This window comes from Typopeltis vanoorti, chromosome 16 (genome assembly GCF_054136105.1).
Source record: "Typopeltis vanoorti isolate ZY-2024b chromosome 16, IOZ_Tvanoo_1.0, whole genome shotgun sequence".
NCBI lineage: Eukaryota > Metazoa > Arthropoda > Arachnida > Uropygi > Thelyphonidae > Typopeltis > Typopeltis vanoorti.
Window position 1 is genome coordinate 39,604,319 of NC_143564.1, and position 16,203 is coordinate 39,620,521.

General features: G+C 37.4%; 1 protein-coding gene across 3 annotated transcripts in view; it reads left to right on the forward strand.

Moving 5' to 3' along the window:
- Positions 1-16,203, forward strand: part of LOC150097965 (stromal interaction molecule homolog) — a 279,318-nt gene that overhangs the window by 164,531 nt on the left and 98,584 nt on the right. For all 3 annotated transcript variants that reach the window (XM_090406136.1, XM_090406137.1, XM_090406135.1), the window contains exon 10: positions 15,899-16,077. In XM_090406136.1, coding sequence (XP_090262262.1) covers positions 15,899-16,077 — 179 coding nt within the window. The remainder of the gene's footprint in view (positions 1-15,898; positions 16,078-16,203) is intronic.

Sequence of the window (16,203 nt, forward strand, 5' to 3'; positions counted from 1 at the left end):
GGTAAAAAAACACTCAACAGGCATGCAGTCAGGAATACGTATCCAACTTGAAGTGGAAAAAGTCATCAAAAGCCTAAAATGTGGAAAAGTAGTAGATGATATTTGACCTGAAATGCTCAAGTACAGAGGTATGAAGTCTTGCAGTGGCTGCAGTAGATCCTTGATGGATCATTGGTTTTCTCTGTTTACAGAAAACCTACCCATACAGGCAGATACATTCACCAGCAATCCCCCCCCCCCTCACAACATTATGGGTTATAAAACCACTATATAATAAGGCAAAATTAATCTGTTCAGATGACAATGCCCTAACCACTGAACTAAACCACATTCTTATCTTACGCCCAAAAAATATTAAAACCAGTTGACCACAACCTCCCCCCCCCCTTCATAACAAAGATTACATTAAATCCATCACCATTCCCTATATCTGGGGCACCTCTGAAAAGTTAACTAAAATATTAAAAAAATATTACCTGACTTCTTGTTACAAACCATATAAGAAATTGCCATCCCTTATCCACTTCCCCTAGACCTACCTGGGGTATACCAGGTCCCTTGCAGCTCTTAACTGTCCTACTTTGACCAAACAGGCAGGACAGCAAATGTCAGGATTTCGGAATACAAAGACTACATTTGGTTTCATCAGTATAGCCACTCTGGGCTTGCAGACCATGATCTGGATACCCGCCACAGAATACATTGGAAGAAAGCCCACGTTAATACACCGCAGCAAATTTAAATATGAAAGATTATTCATGGAATCAGCCTCGGCTCTAAAAAAAACTTTCCAAACCTCAACAAATTTGGGTTCATGAGACTGCCCCAAATTTGGGAAGCTTACCTCTTGAGAACTTTAGCCCAAAGCCAGGACAACTCAATATAGCCCATTAGGGGACACCTTTAGGACTCTAGGAACAACAGTAGTTTCTCTCTTCTGCCTCATTTGCTTTTTGTGGTGCCTGCATGCACATATCATAGTTGTATATTCCCATGAAGATGGCAATATAGGAGGTATTTATTAAAGTTTTTTTTTAATTAATATTCCAGTATACGTTGTAAATTCCTTAAATAATTTAATAGTCATGTGTTACCAACGTATAAGCTTATTCTACAAGAATTCCTCACATTCTATAACAATGTTACCATTGAACTAGACAAGGGGAGTGGATACACCATGATACTTTCGTATTTTGCTAAAGCTTTTGACAGAATACAGCATTGTACTCTGTTATGGATTGCCAAGGCCTGTTGCATAAATTAGAGAATATGGATTTGGGTTATAGAATATTATCATGGATAAGAGGATGGCTGACTGACTGACAGATATCAAAAAGTGGTATATGGGGATGTGAGTCTGCAAGATTTAAGGTTATTTGTCAAGGATCAGTGCTTGGTCTGCTGTTATTCTGTCTGTATATTAATGATATTGGGAATGATTTGACAAGTGACATACAACTATTTGCTGATGAAGCAAAGATAGGTACGTTAATCAGGAATGCTGCTGATATGCAGTACTTGCCGAATGCTTTGAATAGGCTTGAATTGTGGGCATGAAAAAATGGATGTTGGTTCAATATCATTAAATGTAAAGTTATTCACTTCAGCGTGATTGGATATCCAATGTCATATTATATTGGTGGGATTATGCTAGAAGAAACTGATGATGCTAGGGATCTTGGAGTTTTAGTAAATAGGAAGTTGAAGTCTGGGAGTCATATAATAAAGATTGGAAATACAACTCAAAAGATAATTGCAGTGCTGAAACATACCTTCATATGTAAAGATAAGATGTCATTTTTCCTCTTTACAAGGCCTTGATAAGACCTCACTTGGACTATTGTGCGCAGGTCTGGTCTCCTGGTTTCTGTTGTGATTCTGATATATTGGGGAGAGTGCAAAGGAAAATGTTAAAAATTATATCAGAATTGTGGAATACTGATTATGAAGACAGAGTGAGATTTTGTAGACTGCAGACACTAGCAAACAGGAGAAAGAAGGGTGATTGAGACTTACAAACTTCTTAAAGGGTCATACAATATTGCAATTTATAGAGGATGGGGAAAGGACAGGAAGGCATCCTTGGAAGCTGAGAATGAATACAGCTAAGAAGGAGGTGAGGGCTAGTACTCTCATAGGCTGGTGTGTGATTGGAATGGATTGCCATTTGATGTTGTGAGTGCAAGCAGTGTGAATGAATTTAAGAATAAGTAAGATAGCTGGTGCATGTAGTACATGGCCTCCCTCGATGAGTCCCTGATTCCCTGGAGGTCTCTCTTAATAATAATAATTATTATTATTATTACAGGTATCTCCATGGAGTCAGTAGACTCATCGTGGGCTATCAAAACAATATCTATCATATCCCTTCTTGAATTCATTTACAGACGAAGAACTGCAACTGAGTCAGGCAATGCATTCCACTCATTCACCACCCTCCAGGCAAAAAACCTTGCTTTCACACTCTTGTTAACCACACTTTTCCTTAATTTCCAGGGATGACCTCTTGTTCTTCCATCACTATCACACAACTGATCAGTTATACATTTTCCCTGCATCAATTTTATAAAAACCTTTTAGTAATTTAAATGTTTCTATCATATCCCCCTCTTCTCTGCCTATCAACCAACCTCTGCAATCCACAAGCTCTCAATCTATCAATGTAGGGAGCATTTTTTACATCACTCACCAACTTAGTTACTCTCCTTTGAACCCTCTTGACAACCTTCTCATCTCCATGGAATGCAGGTAACCAGACCTGAGCACAGTAATCCAAATGTGGAAGTATCAATCCTTTATAAAGGGGAATAATAACCTCTTTATCTCTGAATGTTAGTGTGTTCCTCAATAACCAAGTAATCCTATGTGCAATCTTGGACACCTTAGTGTGGCCCCTGAACTTCATGTCCCTATCTACCAACACCCCTAAGTCCCTAGCCTCATCAATCTCTTGGAGTACCATTCCATCAATGTCATACTCAGCTGGTAATCTTTTAATCCCAAAATGCATAACTTTACACTTTTCCACATTGAACTGACATCCATTACCTTTTGCCAGCTTATTTAAATCATCCTGCAAACTCTCAACATCAGCTTGATTTTTTATTGCCCTACCCAACTTTGCATCATCAGCAAACAACTGAATATCTCCCTTTAAGCCATTTCCTATATCGTTTATGTACAAATTAAACAATGGCCTAAGCACAGAGGTCATCCTTGGAAATTAAGGAATAGTGTGGTTAACAAGGGTGTGAGAACGAGGTTTTTCACCTGGAGGGTGGTGAATGAATGGAATGCATTGCCTGATTCAGTTGTAAGTTCTTCGTCTGTAAATGAATTCAAGAAGAGATATGATAGATATTGTTTTGATAGTTTGGGTCTCCTGCGATGAGTCTACTGACTCCATGGAGATACCCGTAATTATCAGTGCTATGTGTGGATAAGAGGAATGGAGAAATCTGTTAACATTTTTCTTTGAGGAAGGCATAGTGAGAGAGGCTGTTCCAAAGAACAGAGGCAAATGAAATGAAAGAGGAGGCAGAGAAGTTGGTTTAGGTTTAGCAAGTTTCAAGTAGAACAGGCAGAAACTAAACATCTGAGAGAGGAATTGATGTGATTCTGTGTGTGAAAGGGGAATCATTAATTAAACAGATTGCCCTCTTCTGCAGGGCAGTAGCCTTGAGCAGCATTAGAGAGGATTTCACTGCAACACTCCAGATGTGAGACATATTCCATGGTTGGGAAGATTTGGGATTTTACAGAGTTAACAGCTGTAGAGATGGCTGCAGAAGCTATGGCTAAGATGTATTTGTCCCAGGAAAGTTGGTCAGTCAAAGAATATTGCTGGCCCAGTTGGGCAATTGATTAATTTATCTAATCTTCAACCAATCGACGAAACACCATGTGGCATCTGTGAGTGAACTATTATAAACTAGTGCTCCCGCATTTTATTGCTATTGCAAGAGTTTCCTATTCAAATTAAACATCAAACGGAAATCTTAACAGTGGGTACTAAGGAGCAGAAAACTCCAGCAAAACCTGTGAGTGCATTAAACCAGTTATATTTAGATCTAAAAATCGACCATGTGCAAAGGCCTGCTATGCCAACTGTGTGAAGCAAAGATGGCAGCAACAAAATCCAACTATGAACACACATGTGTCTTGCCAGTGTAGCACCGTCAATTGCCGACAAAACCACAAAGTGCCACAGCTGCAAAATTGATATCAGCAATTAAAAAAAAAGTATAATGTGCGTATTCTGTTGCCACTGGATACACGCTTGCTGCATAAAAATGGATGAATTGGCACACAAGATATATATTGAACTTAACCAGCCCTATTTCTGTTCGCTGTGCCTTCCATCTGTAAAACAGCTGTTGAACTTAGGCAAACAAATTGAAAACCTCAAACAGCACATCAGTGCTGTGAAGGAAACTCTTTCTTCCAAAATACGAGCACTAGAAACCAAGCTCGAATCAACTGACATTCAGCACTGCAATGCAAGTTCACTCTTCCCCGCGAATGAACTCCATGAAATAATCACATCATCGGTGCATTACTCGATGGAAGGCAAAAACAAAAAATTCAGCACCGTCATTTTGAACTTTCCAAAAGAAAACGGAAATGCACTAAAAGAAGACATTATTAAATTAGCAGAAGAATGCAACATCAATCCTAAAAATATCAGGTGTCATCATTTTGGACTCATAAACAAAAGAAAGGACAGAACGAACTTTCCATGCCTTGTAAAAGTGACTTGCAACAATCCGACAAGCACATCAAAACTAATAACAGCAATCAACAAGTTCAAAGATACTTGTCCACAATCGCACATATGTGCTCGACCAGATTTATCATTTGCATAAAGAGAACAAGGATACTAGCTTTGAAGACAACTTGCAGAACAACATCAAAATGGTCACCACAGCTTGACCATTGACTACAGACAAGCTAAATTGGTGCAAAAACCAAGTGATACCACTAACAGCTACCATAGGAACCAGTATGCAGGCATTGCATAGGAAATGTGCAAGACCACTGCGGTCAAACATTTGACCCACAAAACCTTACAAATCCACTTCACCAACATCCGTGACCTAAATCCTAACCTAAATAGTATCCACTACCCTGTACCATCGACAGGGTGTAGCATAGAAGCAGCCTGCCTCACGACGACGCTTAATAAGGGCACTTGTTCAGCCATATTGCGGTAGGAGGCACTGTATTGAAATAATTATGCATAAAATGAATCTTTTATTTTTAAAATAAAATTGTAATTCAGAAAAGTATTTCAATGTAAACTGTGATCGTTAGAAATGCTAAAAGTTAAACGTTAGCGTAATGATGAAACAGTAAATTTAGTTTATAATTTATGTTAGAATTAAGAGTATAAAGTTCCTAAAAATTACACATGCATATTCTTTGTTTCTTATTTATTTAAATAATGAATATAGCTTTTCTTTCTTCCTGATATCTGTTTATAATGAGTGATAATTAGATTTAGTGGTTACCTTTATACTAATTTCATGATAATAATTGATTTTATTAATTATTATATCTTTATTATTATCGTATTTACAATAATTTAAACAATAATAATTATTATTAAATTTTTAAATTTATTTTTAAGGTAACTTAGTCAATAATTTTAAAAAAAAATTAAATCTTTTATGCATCTCATATTTTCTTATGTACTTTTATTATAAAATTTAATAACAATCTGAAAATATCATGGAATTATATTTCTTGAATTTCAAGGGTTATTAGATTGTAGCCTCTTTTAAGTATTTGTTAATGTATACTTGGAAAAAATATTCTTTAAGATGTGTGTGATTTTTAACTGTATTCTATTCCATTATTTGTGCCTGTCTTATGCCTTTTGCTGCAATTTTAACGTCAGTGTTTGTCAAAGTGTTGGGAGAAAAACGAAATCATCCTTTTAACATGCCCCCCCCCCTTACAGTTAAAACTAACAACTATAGAGACGGATTTCACCAATTTTCCTTCTTCCAAACAAAAAAAAACATTTTCATTCGTTTTATTACACTGTTCCCATTACTGGAATTTTAAATTTGATAATTTTTGTTTTTATTGAAGAATTATTAGAAATTAAAATGATTCTTTCACAAGTTTGTAATTTATTCTAACATAAATGTTAAAAAAAAATCTTTATAATTATTCATGTTTTAATAAAATATTATTATAGCTTCTCCCAAATGGTCTTTGCCTGAGAGCTAATATGTCAGTGTTACTAAAATTATAAAATTATTTCATATTATTCAATTATAAATTATGCGTTAGAGTTAGACGAACATGTTTTTAAAACATATATGTGTCACGTGTGCTATTGCTTATGATAATCTGAGATAATCAAAGATCATCATAACATAAGGGAATTCTGTTTACTTAGTGGAGATCTTATTAATATCTCCAACTAAGATAGTCCTATTAAGAAAAATTCTGCTTTTAAAAGGGGAAGAATGATGGACAATCTCCTCTGTCTGTCTGTGTGTGTGTGTGTGTGTGTGAGAGAGAGAGTAATGGCATTACTGGGAAGAAACTGAAGATGCAAAGTTCTCTACCACATCCACTGTTTCTAGAATACGAAAATAAGGTATGCCACACTTAAATTTATCAAGGAGTTAATGTTTAAATTGATCTCATAACATTCAACGAAATAAATAATGCTGTGCATGTCCTATCACAAAGAGACTTTATTACATCTCAGAAGGGATTCGCCAAGGGTTTTTTATTCCCTTTTTACTTTGAATTCAGTCGATCATTGTGCGTAAATAAAAAACAAATGATTTAGTGCATCGTAATCTCAACCTGATGATAAAGATAATGACATTAATGAGAACACTGCAATTATCAATTAATTGCTTTTCCCGTTTATTCTCTATTTGTTGTTCGCAAAATCAAGATAGTAGGGTTCGTGAGATGGATAGGAGGGTGGTTGATGAAGAGAAATCAGAGAGTAGTTTATTCAGAAATAGAGTCCAGAAGAAGGCCTGTGACTAGTGGTGTGGCGCAGGGTTCTGTTCTTGGACCACTACTGTTTAATGTGTACATTAACTATAAAGGAAAGGACTGAGAGGAACTATTCAGTTATTTGCTGATGTTGGGTAGAGCAATAGTTCACACAAATTATGTTAAAATTTTGCAGGATGATTTGGGTAGATTGGCAGACTGGGAAAAGGATAACGGAATGTCAGTTTAATGTGGCAAAGTGTAAGGTTATGTATTTTGAAATGAAAAGGTTACCACATTAGGTTTTCAGAGTCTGTTGTGGGTGCCATGACTGTGAATGAGTTCATAGCAAAGTATGATAGATACTGCACAAATGCTGAATAGTTCTTGACTTGATGTTTAGGGCCTCCCTCGATGAGTCTAAGGACTCCTGTGATTTGCCCATAATAATAATAATTAGGGCAACAAGATATTTTACAACATCTGATGTAAATACAATAGATTTATTTGAAGAATTAAAAATTCTCTCAAAAATACAAGAGAAAAGTGGTCCTCACTGAATTTTATCATATATATATATATTAAGTTTTTTAACTTGGGTATATTATGTATTCAAGATACCAAGTAATTTTATATAAACTTGGTTTTTAATCCTATTTCCCAAGTGAGCAAACACACAAGTAAGTCGAGTTTTCACCTGCATGTAGTGCAAGTCAGAGGCAACTCATGCTAGTACCACTCTAGGCAACTCATTGTAGGACTTGGACTACGTGCAGGTGCAAACTTGACTTACATGTCTGTTTGCTCACTTGGGAAATAGGATTAAAAACAAAGTTTATAAAAAATTACTTGATATCTTGAATATATATAACCAAAATATTGTAGAAATTTATCCCAACATAACTTGACTTACTTGTCTGTTTGCTCACTTGGGAAATAGGATTAAAAACCAAGTTTATATAAAATTACTTGGTATCTTGAATATACCGAGTGATTATAAAATAACATTGTGTTCAGAGCCCCGTAGCGAGTAATGTATTGGACGAAACACACCAATATTCAGTAGACGTACACAGTGGAACATAGGGATTAGATTTAACGAGAAAAAAAAAAAGTACCAAAAGTCGCCAACAGGGGAAATTTTGGCGCTGTTTACCGAGTAAAATGTTAATTTGCATTATCGCATTTCTTGTGAGCGATCATGCAATAAAAGGAAAGCCTGTGAGATTTCTTATCATTAGTAGACGAACTGCTTTTGGATGCCTCTTACCTTATGTGAGCATGCTTTGTTAGTCAAACTCTATTATCAGCAGAACAATAATGCCAGTGCTTGTCTTCGTGATTTTTGGCATATGAAAAATTTACGAAAAGGACCGATTAGCGTAACAAACTTACGAAAACCGATTCGGCGATTTGAAACTACTGGAACTCTAGCAGTGCAGGTAGGCAGGGGATGCAAACCAATCAATCACCAACAAGTTGCAACTGCTATTGTGGAACAGGAGATGACGAATGTGCAGGGTACCAGCAGTGTACGAGCAATATCCCGGCAAACGGATATCGCATATACAACGGTGTGAAAAATCCTACATCAGATGTTGAAGTTTTACCCCTATAAAATCAGTCATGTTCAAGAATTGCGCCCTGGTGATGCAACCACACGAATTGACTTATCTTTGAGCTTCTTAGCGTGCATGGAAGTGGATCATGCATGGCCGTGGCAGATTTTATGGAGTGACGAAGTACACTTTTATTTGAACGGCAATATTAACACATGCAACTGTCACATTTGGGCTGCAACTAATCCGCACATGCATCTGTAGATGCCTATCCACTCGCCCAAAGTCCAGCAAAGATGCTGTAAATCTGCATCACAGTGGTGCGGATTTACAGCATCTTTTATCATCGGTTCATACTTTTACTAGGAAATTTGCCAAAATGGACCAGTGACCTGTTCCGTCAATGCTAACAGGTATGCCAATATGCTACAGAACTTTGTGGTTCCACAACTGCAGCAAAGAGGATTTCATGATTCGACCATCTTCATCCAGGATGGTGCACCACCCCACATTGGACTTCAGGTACAGCATGTTTTGCGACAACATTTCTCTGACAGAAGAATCATTAGTCGTGCATTTCCCACGCGATGGCCACCAAGATCGCCTGATCTCAATCCTTGTGACTTTTGGCTGTGGAGATTTCTTAAAAGCATTGTGTATCAAGGACATGTACCCGATATTCCAACTTTGAAAGATCGAATAACGTTACACATGAGACAAATCAATTTCGATGTGTTGCGAGCCGCTGGATAATGTCGTGCACCGTATGCAGTTCCTGGAACATCAGAATGGTGGTCATATTGAACCTCATTTGTAATTAACAATAAATGTCATGAAATGATGTGTGCTGTCCCTCATTTGCCATTTAATCATTCATTAGTCACACCTACTAAAATTAATTTGGCAGCGCCAAAATTTCCCTGTTGGCGACTTTTGGTACTTTTTTTTTCGTTAAATCGAATCCCCATGTTCCACTGTGTACGTCTACCGAATATTGGTGTGTTTCGTCCAATACATTACTCGCTAGAGGGGCTCTGAACACTTGACGTTATTTTATAATCACCCAGTATATATAACCAGAATCTTGTTGAAATTTTTCCCAACGTAACAATGTAACTACTGCCCTAAGGATAGCATTAGCAATTCCTGTTAGCGTAGAAAGTGCGGAAAAAATATTTTCGAAGCTTAAACTGATTAAAAATTATTTGTGAACAGTAATGACTTAAGAAAGCAACTTGGTCTAGCAACTATATCGATAGAGGCAGACATAGCTTATAATTTAAATTTAGAAGTGCTTAAAAACAATTTTATTGTGTGATATCCCTGTAGAGCAAACATTTAATTAATATTATTATGTAATTGTTTTGCATTAATGTTTTTCTTGTAATGAAAACAAAATAGCAATTGGATATTTTCTTGTATTTTTTTGCTTTATAATCCATCAGGGGTGATATTTCATTGTTTGCCTCAGGGCGCGATCTAATCTTGCGACGGCCCTGCCACTACCACGTAAAGTCTACCAAATCCCCACCTACTCTTTCTGGAAGAAACTCAAATCTCACCTCCCTCCAGCACTATTCACCTCAACCTTTCAAACTACACACTCTTTAACTCCTTTCGACCCAAGGGTCGCATCTGTGCATACATCCGCTCCAACATACCTTGCCAGAGAGCACCCAACTTTGACTTTCTTTGGATGAAAATATCCCTACCCAACTCAATCAAATTCATATGCTGTTTCTATCGCTCCCCTAATGCAACCAACCACTCTGAGCTCTTCAATTTCCTCTCCTTAAAAATTGACTTCCTCCAGTCCCACTTTCCCGACAGTAAAATCATTCTCCTAGGAGATTTAATGTCCACAACACCAACTGGCTTTCCTCCACCATCTGTACAGATCTTGCAGGCAGAGATGCTGAAACATTTGCCATCATTAATGACCTTACACAACTAGTTCAGATGCCAACCAGAATACCCGATAACCCAAACCATTCTCCAAATACCCTAGACCTCTTCCTGACTAATGACCCTTCCAAATACACAGCCAATGTAGAGAGCCTGCTAGGCAATTCAGACCACAACTTATTGCTCATCTCCTCCCCCATGCAACATTGCTTACACAGCCACTCCTAGAATACAAGAGTAGTTTGGCATTATAACAGTGCCAAGTGGGACAGCCTCCGTAACTTCTATGCTTCATTCCCATGGTTAAACTATTGCTTCTGACCTTCCAACCCAAACACATGCACCGAACTCATAACCAAAGTAATCCTCACTGGCATGGAATCATACATTTCCCACAGTACTCTGACCTGCCATTCCCTAACTAAACCCTGGTTTTCCAAAAGATGCACCAAGGCTGTACAAATGAAAAACCAAACATATACCATTACTGACTCAAATCAAGAACCTCATCCTTCTTTAGAGCTTATATCAAAGCCAGAAATAAATGCAAAAAAAAATCAATGCTTCCAAAACAGAGTTCAAAAGAGCAAAAAGCAGGAAATTAGCAGCCTGTCCAAATGGCAGCCAAGCCTTTTGGTCCCTCGGCAAAGCAATCGGCCTTAACTTCTGCCCGACACTATTTTCACCTCTATCATACCCAGATAGCTCCATTGCATCATCACCTACAGAAAAGGTCAACACTTTGCTTCCAATGCACTCATAATTGACAATGGCAAATGTCCCCCAACCATTCCAGATGCCCAACATACAATGCCCACTATATCCTTTTGCCAGAAAGAGATCAGCAAAATACTGTCCAAATTAGACAGAAAAAAGTCTCCTGGCCCTGATGGCATTCCTCCAATTGTCCTGAAGGTTTGCGCACCAGAACCGTCTCCCGTCCTATGTCGCTTATATATGCTGTCTTACTCCACTGTTATCTATCCCACAACCTGGAAATTGGCCTATATTCAAGAAGGGCGACATCTCACTACCATCCCTTCTCGCTCACCTCAGTCCTGTTTAAAGTAATGGAAAAAACCATCGATTCCCAACTCCTACACCACCTTCAAGCTAACTGTCTAATAAATGACTGCCAGTATGGATTCCACTGCTGCCGAACAACAGGAAATCTGCTCACATATGTTACTCATCTGTGGACGAATGCCATGGAGAAGTTTGGTGAATCTCAAGTGGTTTGACTTGATATCTCCAAGGCGTTTGACCGGGTCTGGCACAAGGACTTACTAAGCAAGCTGCCATCATTTGGTCTATCTCAAGACCTCTGTTGTTGGATTGCCAGCTTTCTGTCTTGACACACACTATGTGTGTGGTGGTGGTGGATGATTCTTTATCCTCTCACCATTCAACTGATGCTGGGGTTCCTCAAGGTTCTGTCCTCTCACCAACCCTCTTCCTACTATATATCAATGACCTACTTCAGCTTACTTCCAACCCAATACACAGTTTTGCAGATGACAGCACATTGCACTCCTCCCTTTCTTTTAATAAACCTTACTCCACACAACTCACCTCAACCTTCAGAACAGCAATCTCCACTGCCCTCAATTCTGACCTCCAAGCCATCCTCCAATGGGGCTCAGATAACCTCGTCAGTTTCAATGAGACAAAACCCAGTATTGTCTCATTTCTCATAAAATAAAGAACCATTTTCTCCCAGTATTATTTTTGACAACACCCAAATTTCCAGACAATCTGCGATTTCTCTTCTTGGAATTACCCTGACATCAAATCTCTCCTGGCATAAAAACATAACAACCATTGCATCCTCGGCTTCTAAAAAACTAGGATTTCTCTTTCGCTCAAGATGTTACTTCACCCCTGAACGGCTGTTAACCTTATACAAATCACAAATCCACCCAACCATCGAGTACTGCTCCTATATATGGGGTGGGGGCCCCAAAAACTCCCTCAAAATACTTGACTCAATACAGAGGAAAGCAATCAGACTTATTAATGACCCATCTCTTACCAACTCACCCCCCCCCTCAGTGCAGAGACCAATCTCACAAACGATTGGTCTCTGCACTGTGATTTCTACAAATATTTCCATGGAAAATATTCATCCGAAATAGCATCAATAATTCCCCATCACTTAGTACTAAGCTCGTTGGAACACGTGCGGCTGCTGCTCAACATCCTTACACAGTGCACCTTGAAACCCACAGAACAAGTTTCTTCTCCTCCTCCTTCATCCCTGCAACTGCTATACTATGGAACAGTCTTCCCCTTGATGTGTTCCCTAAGGAATACAATATGCAGTCATTCAAATCCAATGTGAACAAGTACCTTCTTTCAAGTACCAACCAATACATGGTACTAATGTACTATAGGTTCATCTACCAAACCTCTCATGTATGGGCTCAGCATAAAAAAATAAAATAAAATAAAAAAAAACAGGTTGTAGGTTGGAATCCTGCTGTGGGCATGGATGTTTATGAATGTCTTTAGGCAGGAGATGAATTTCTTCATATGGTGTGAGACCACCATCCCACTTATTGGAGGCCACAAGTGGCTTGAAAAAAATTTCATATTTGGTCTCTGGAGCAGGGCTTCTGAATCAGTTAAAAATAAATAAATAAATAAAAATATATATTTATAAAATCATTAAAAATAGAAAAATCCTTAACCTACTCACATTACGAATGTACTATAGGTTCACAAATAAACTTTTCGTGGGTCGGAGCCACATAAAAAAAGGGGAGGTCTAACTCGATTTGGATATCTGGGTATTACTGAAAGTTAGGGAAAGGAACATGAGATCTTTCTTGTGAGAGATCGGACAGGACTGTTTTGGTGGTATTGAAGTCTACAAGGTTGTCCTTACTCCCCACTAGAATAAATCTAGGAGATCAGATTTAAGGACAGTAGTCATCCTGGATGTTGAGGATCCTAACAATTGGGTACTACAATGTTTGTCAAATGAAAAGGAGGAATGAAGCATGCTGTCATCTGCAAAGCTGTGAATAGGATTGAAAGTCTCTGAGAACAGGTCATTTATATACAGGAGGAAGATAGTAGGTGAAAATACAAAAATCCTGGAACACTCCTGCATTGGTGGAGAAAGCTGAGTCTCTAAATTTTTCCATGGCCTGAGTCCAAAGGTGGGTGATGAATGCTTACAAGTTCAGCTGTGGTTCTAGAATGGGGGATTCTGTAAGGTCTCCAGGTGATGCAGAAGTTAGTTTTTAATGACCTTCTCCATAGTTTTTGAAAGGATAGAAGTGCAAGCAATTGGATAGTGTTTTGCTGGCTGATTTTTATCATCTCTCTTTAGAATAGGCTGGATGTAGGCCTTTTTCCATGCTATGGGATTGATTCTAGTTGAATAGGATATGTGTTAATTCTTGGGCACAAGTTTTTAACACAGTGAGTAAGTTATCTTCCAGAACAGATGCCTTGTTGTGTTTAGCTTATTAAGGATTCTTCTGTCTCTCTGGCTGACTACCATGGGTGACATGGTGTGAGCAGCTCTTAGTAAAGGTGGAGGAACTTTGCTTTGGTCACCACTTTAGGAATTGGAAGAGAAGAATGATGTCAGTAAGCCAGCCTTGTCTTTTGGGCAAAGTTACTATGTTGCTATCTAGATGTGAAAGTGGTGGAAACCTGGGTGGGCAAAAGTTACATCTTATTGGAGGGCTGAAATAGCTTGAAAGTTCCATGTTTAGTCTCTAGAGCAGGATTTCTGAATTATGTAGGGGAAAAAATTGAAAAAAAAAAAAATCCTAGCCCATCCACAGTATTAATGCACTATAGGTTTACAGCATTTCATGGAAAAAATTACTAAATAATTGGCAATAATTTTGAAAACAGAATAACATAGACAAAGTATATGTAAATTTAAAAGAAGGAAATAATTTCATAATGCTCTGGAAGTTTTCTTTATTTTGTCAGTGCTGCAAGTTTTTATTCCAGCAAGGATTCCTTCTTTAACTTATTTTTTCAATGATGCCCTTTGTTTGGAAACACCTGGATTTGAATTCCATCTAGGATGAGAAGAAAATGTATCAGAGCTTTTCAGTTGCAGGTGAGTTAACCAATCTCTTATGCAGGTAGCAAGGTTTTCCTCCCAGAAATTTGTGGTTATTTTCATCCTGTATAATAGAAAAGCTGGCCAGAAGAATGTGTGCAATTGACAGCCATAATACACCACAGACAGAATTAACCATCCTATCCAAAGCATCACAAACAAGTTTTTCAAAGAAGCTAAGTTACTTGTTTGTGACAGGCCATTGAGACTAATGCACAGTGGGAAATGGAATGTTAAGATTTATTTTGTAACTCTGAATAGAGCTAAATATTTATAATGGGAGAATAATAATTCTACAGAAAGTGAATACAGATCATTTCCTTTGAAATCGTATAGTGCCAAAATGATGAGGTTGAGAGTGTGAAGAGCATTTTATAAGAAAGACTTGTGACAAGTATTGTGTAATGGAGACTTCCAATCTGTCTATTGGAAGGACTATTGGTAAAGAAAAGTGAACATTACAGGAGTAGTGAGTATTGTATGGTATTTTGGTGGTTAATCAATAGTCTTCATTTAATTTACAACAGCAGATACTTTGATATCAATCAAGCAAATCTTTAAAATTAAAAAAGTTTAAAAAAATTAAATTTAAAATTAAAAAAAGAAAGAAAAGTGACATTTTAGTCATTAAGGAAAATAATCTTATTTCTGTGTACTTCTGCAGAAAATTAAAATTCAGAAATAAGAAGTCAAAGCATTCAGAGCAGCTGTAGAGTTCAGAGAATTGTCAACCTGGTTGCCAAGTAGAGAGAGCATACCTACTCTTATCCAGCAGGTTCTGGGTTCAAATCCCACCTTGGGCATGAATGTTCGTAAAATCTGCTGTAGACGAACATGGTAGCTCTTTGAGTTTATAAGGCTTGTCTTGATTGTTTAAAAAAAAAATGTATATGCCTGAATAAATGAATGGAGCAAGTACATTTTTTGAGTCAAGACCTAAAAGAAGATTCTGGATTAGGTATTTCTATCAAGGAGAGCATTTAAACTGGAAGTTAATTGTGATCGCTGATAACTAGGGTTCTCTTTGGAATAGATTAGGTTTGGGTGAAGTGGTGGTATATGTAATTTGTCATCATTGGCTACATTTGTTTGTGAAATTTCATCTTTTTTTGATCCACTGGTTTATAGCAGTAGAGATTTTAACATATTAGTATTGGTTGAATGGAACTTTATTAGGATCAGTGAAGATTTGAATTAATTCTGAAAAAAAATATCAAACCTTATCTGTAAGTTACATTAAAAAAAAAATGATCGGTAATTTTATTTGTTTTCAAAACTTTTGAAAACAGAAAAACATAAGAGACCAAGTATACATAAATTTAAGAGAAGAAAATAATGTCATAATGTTCTGAAGGTTTTTTCTTTATTTTATCAGAGCTGCCCTTTCTGAAGTAACAAAAGATCTCCAAGAAAGGCTTCATAGATGGCACCAAATTGAAATACTTTGTGGTTTTCCAATTGTTCGAAATCTTGGTTTATTACACTTGGAATCATTGCTGTTAAATGATCCTTTAAGTGATGCTATTTCAGTTTCTTCACAATCACATTCTTTAGGTGAGTCCATGATATTTTAATATCTGAATAAAATAGTGAGGTATTGTTGTTGTTGTTGTTATTATTATTATAATAATACAGGCCTCCATGGAGTCAAAAGACTCATCGTGGGAGGTCGTTTTTAGG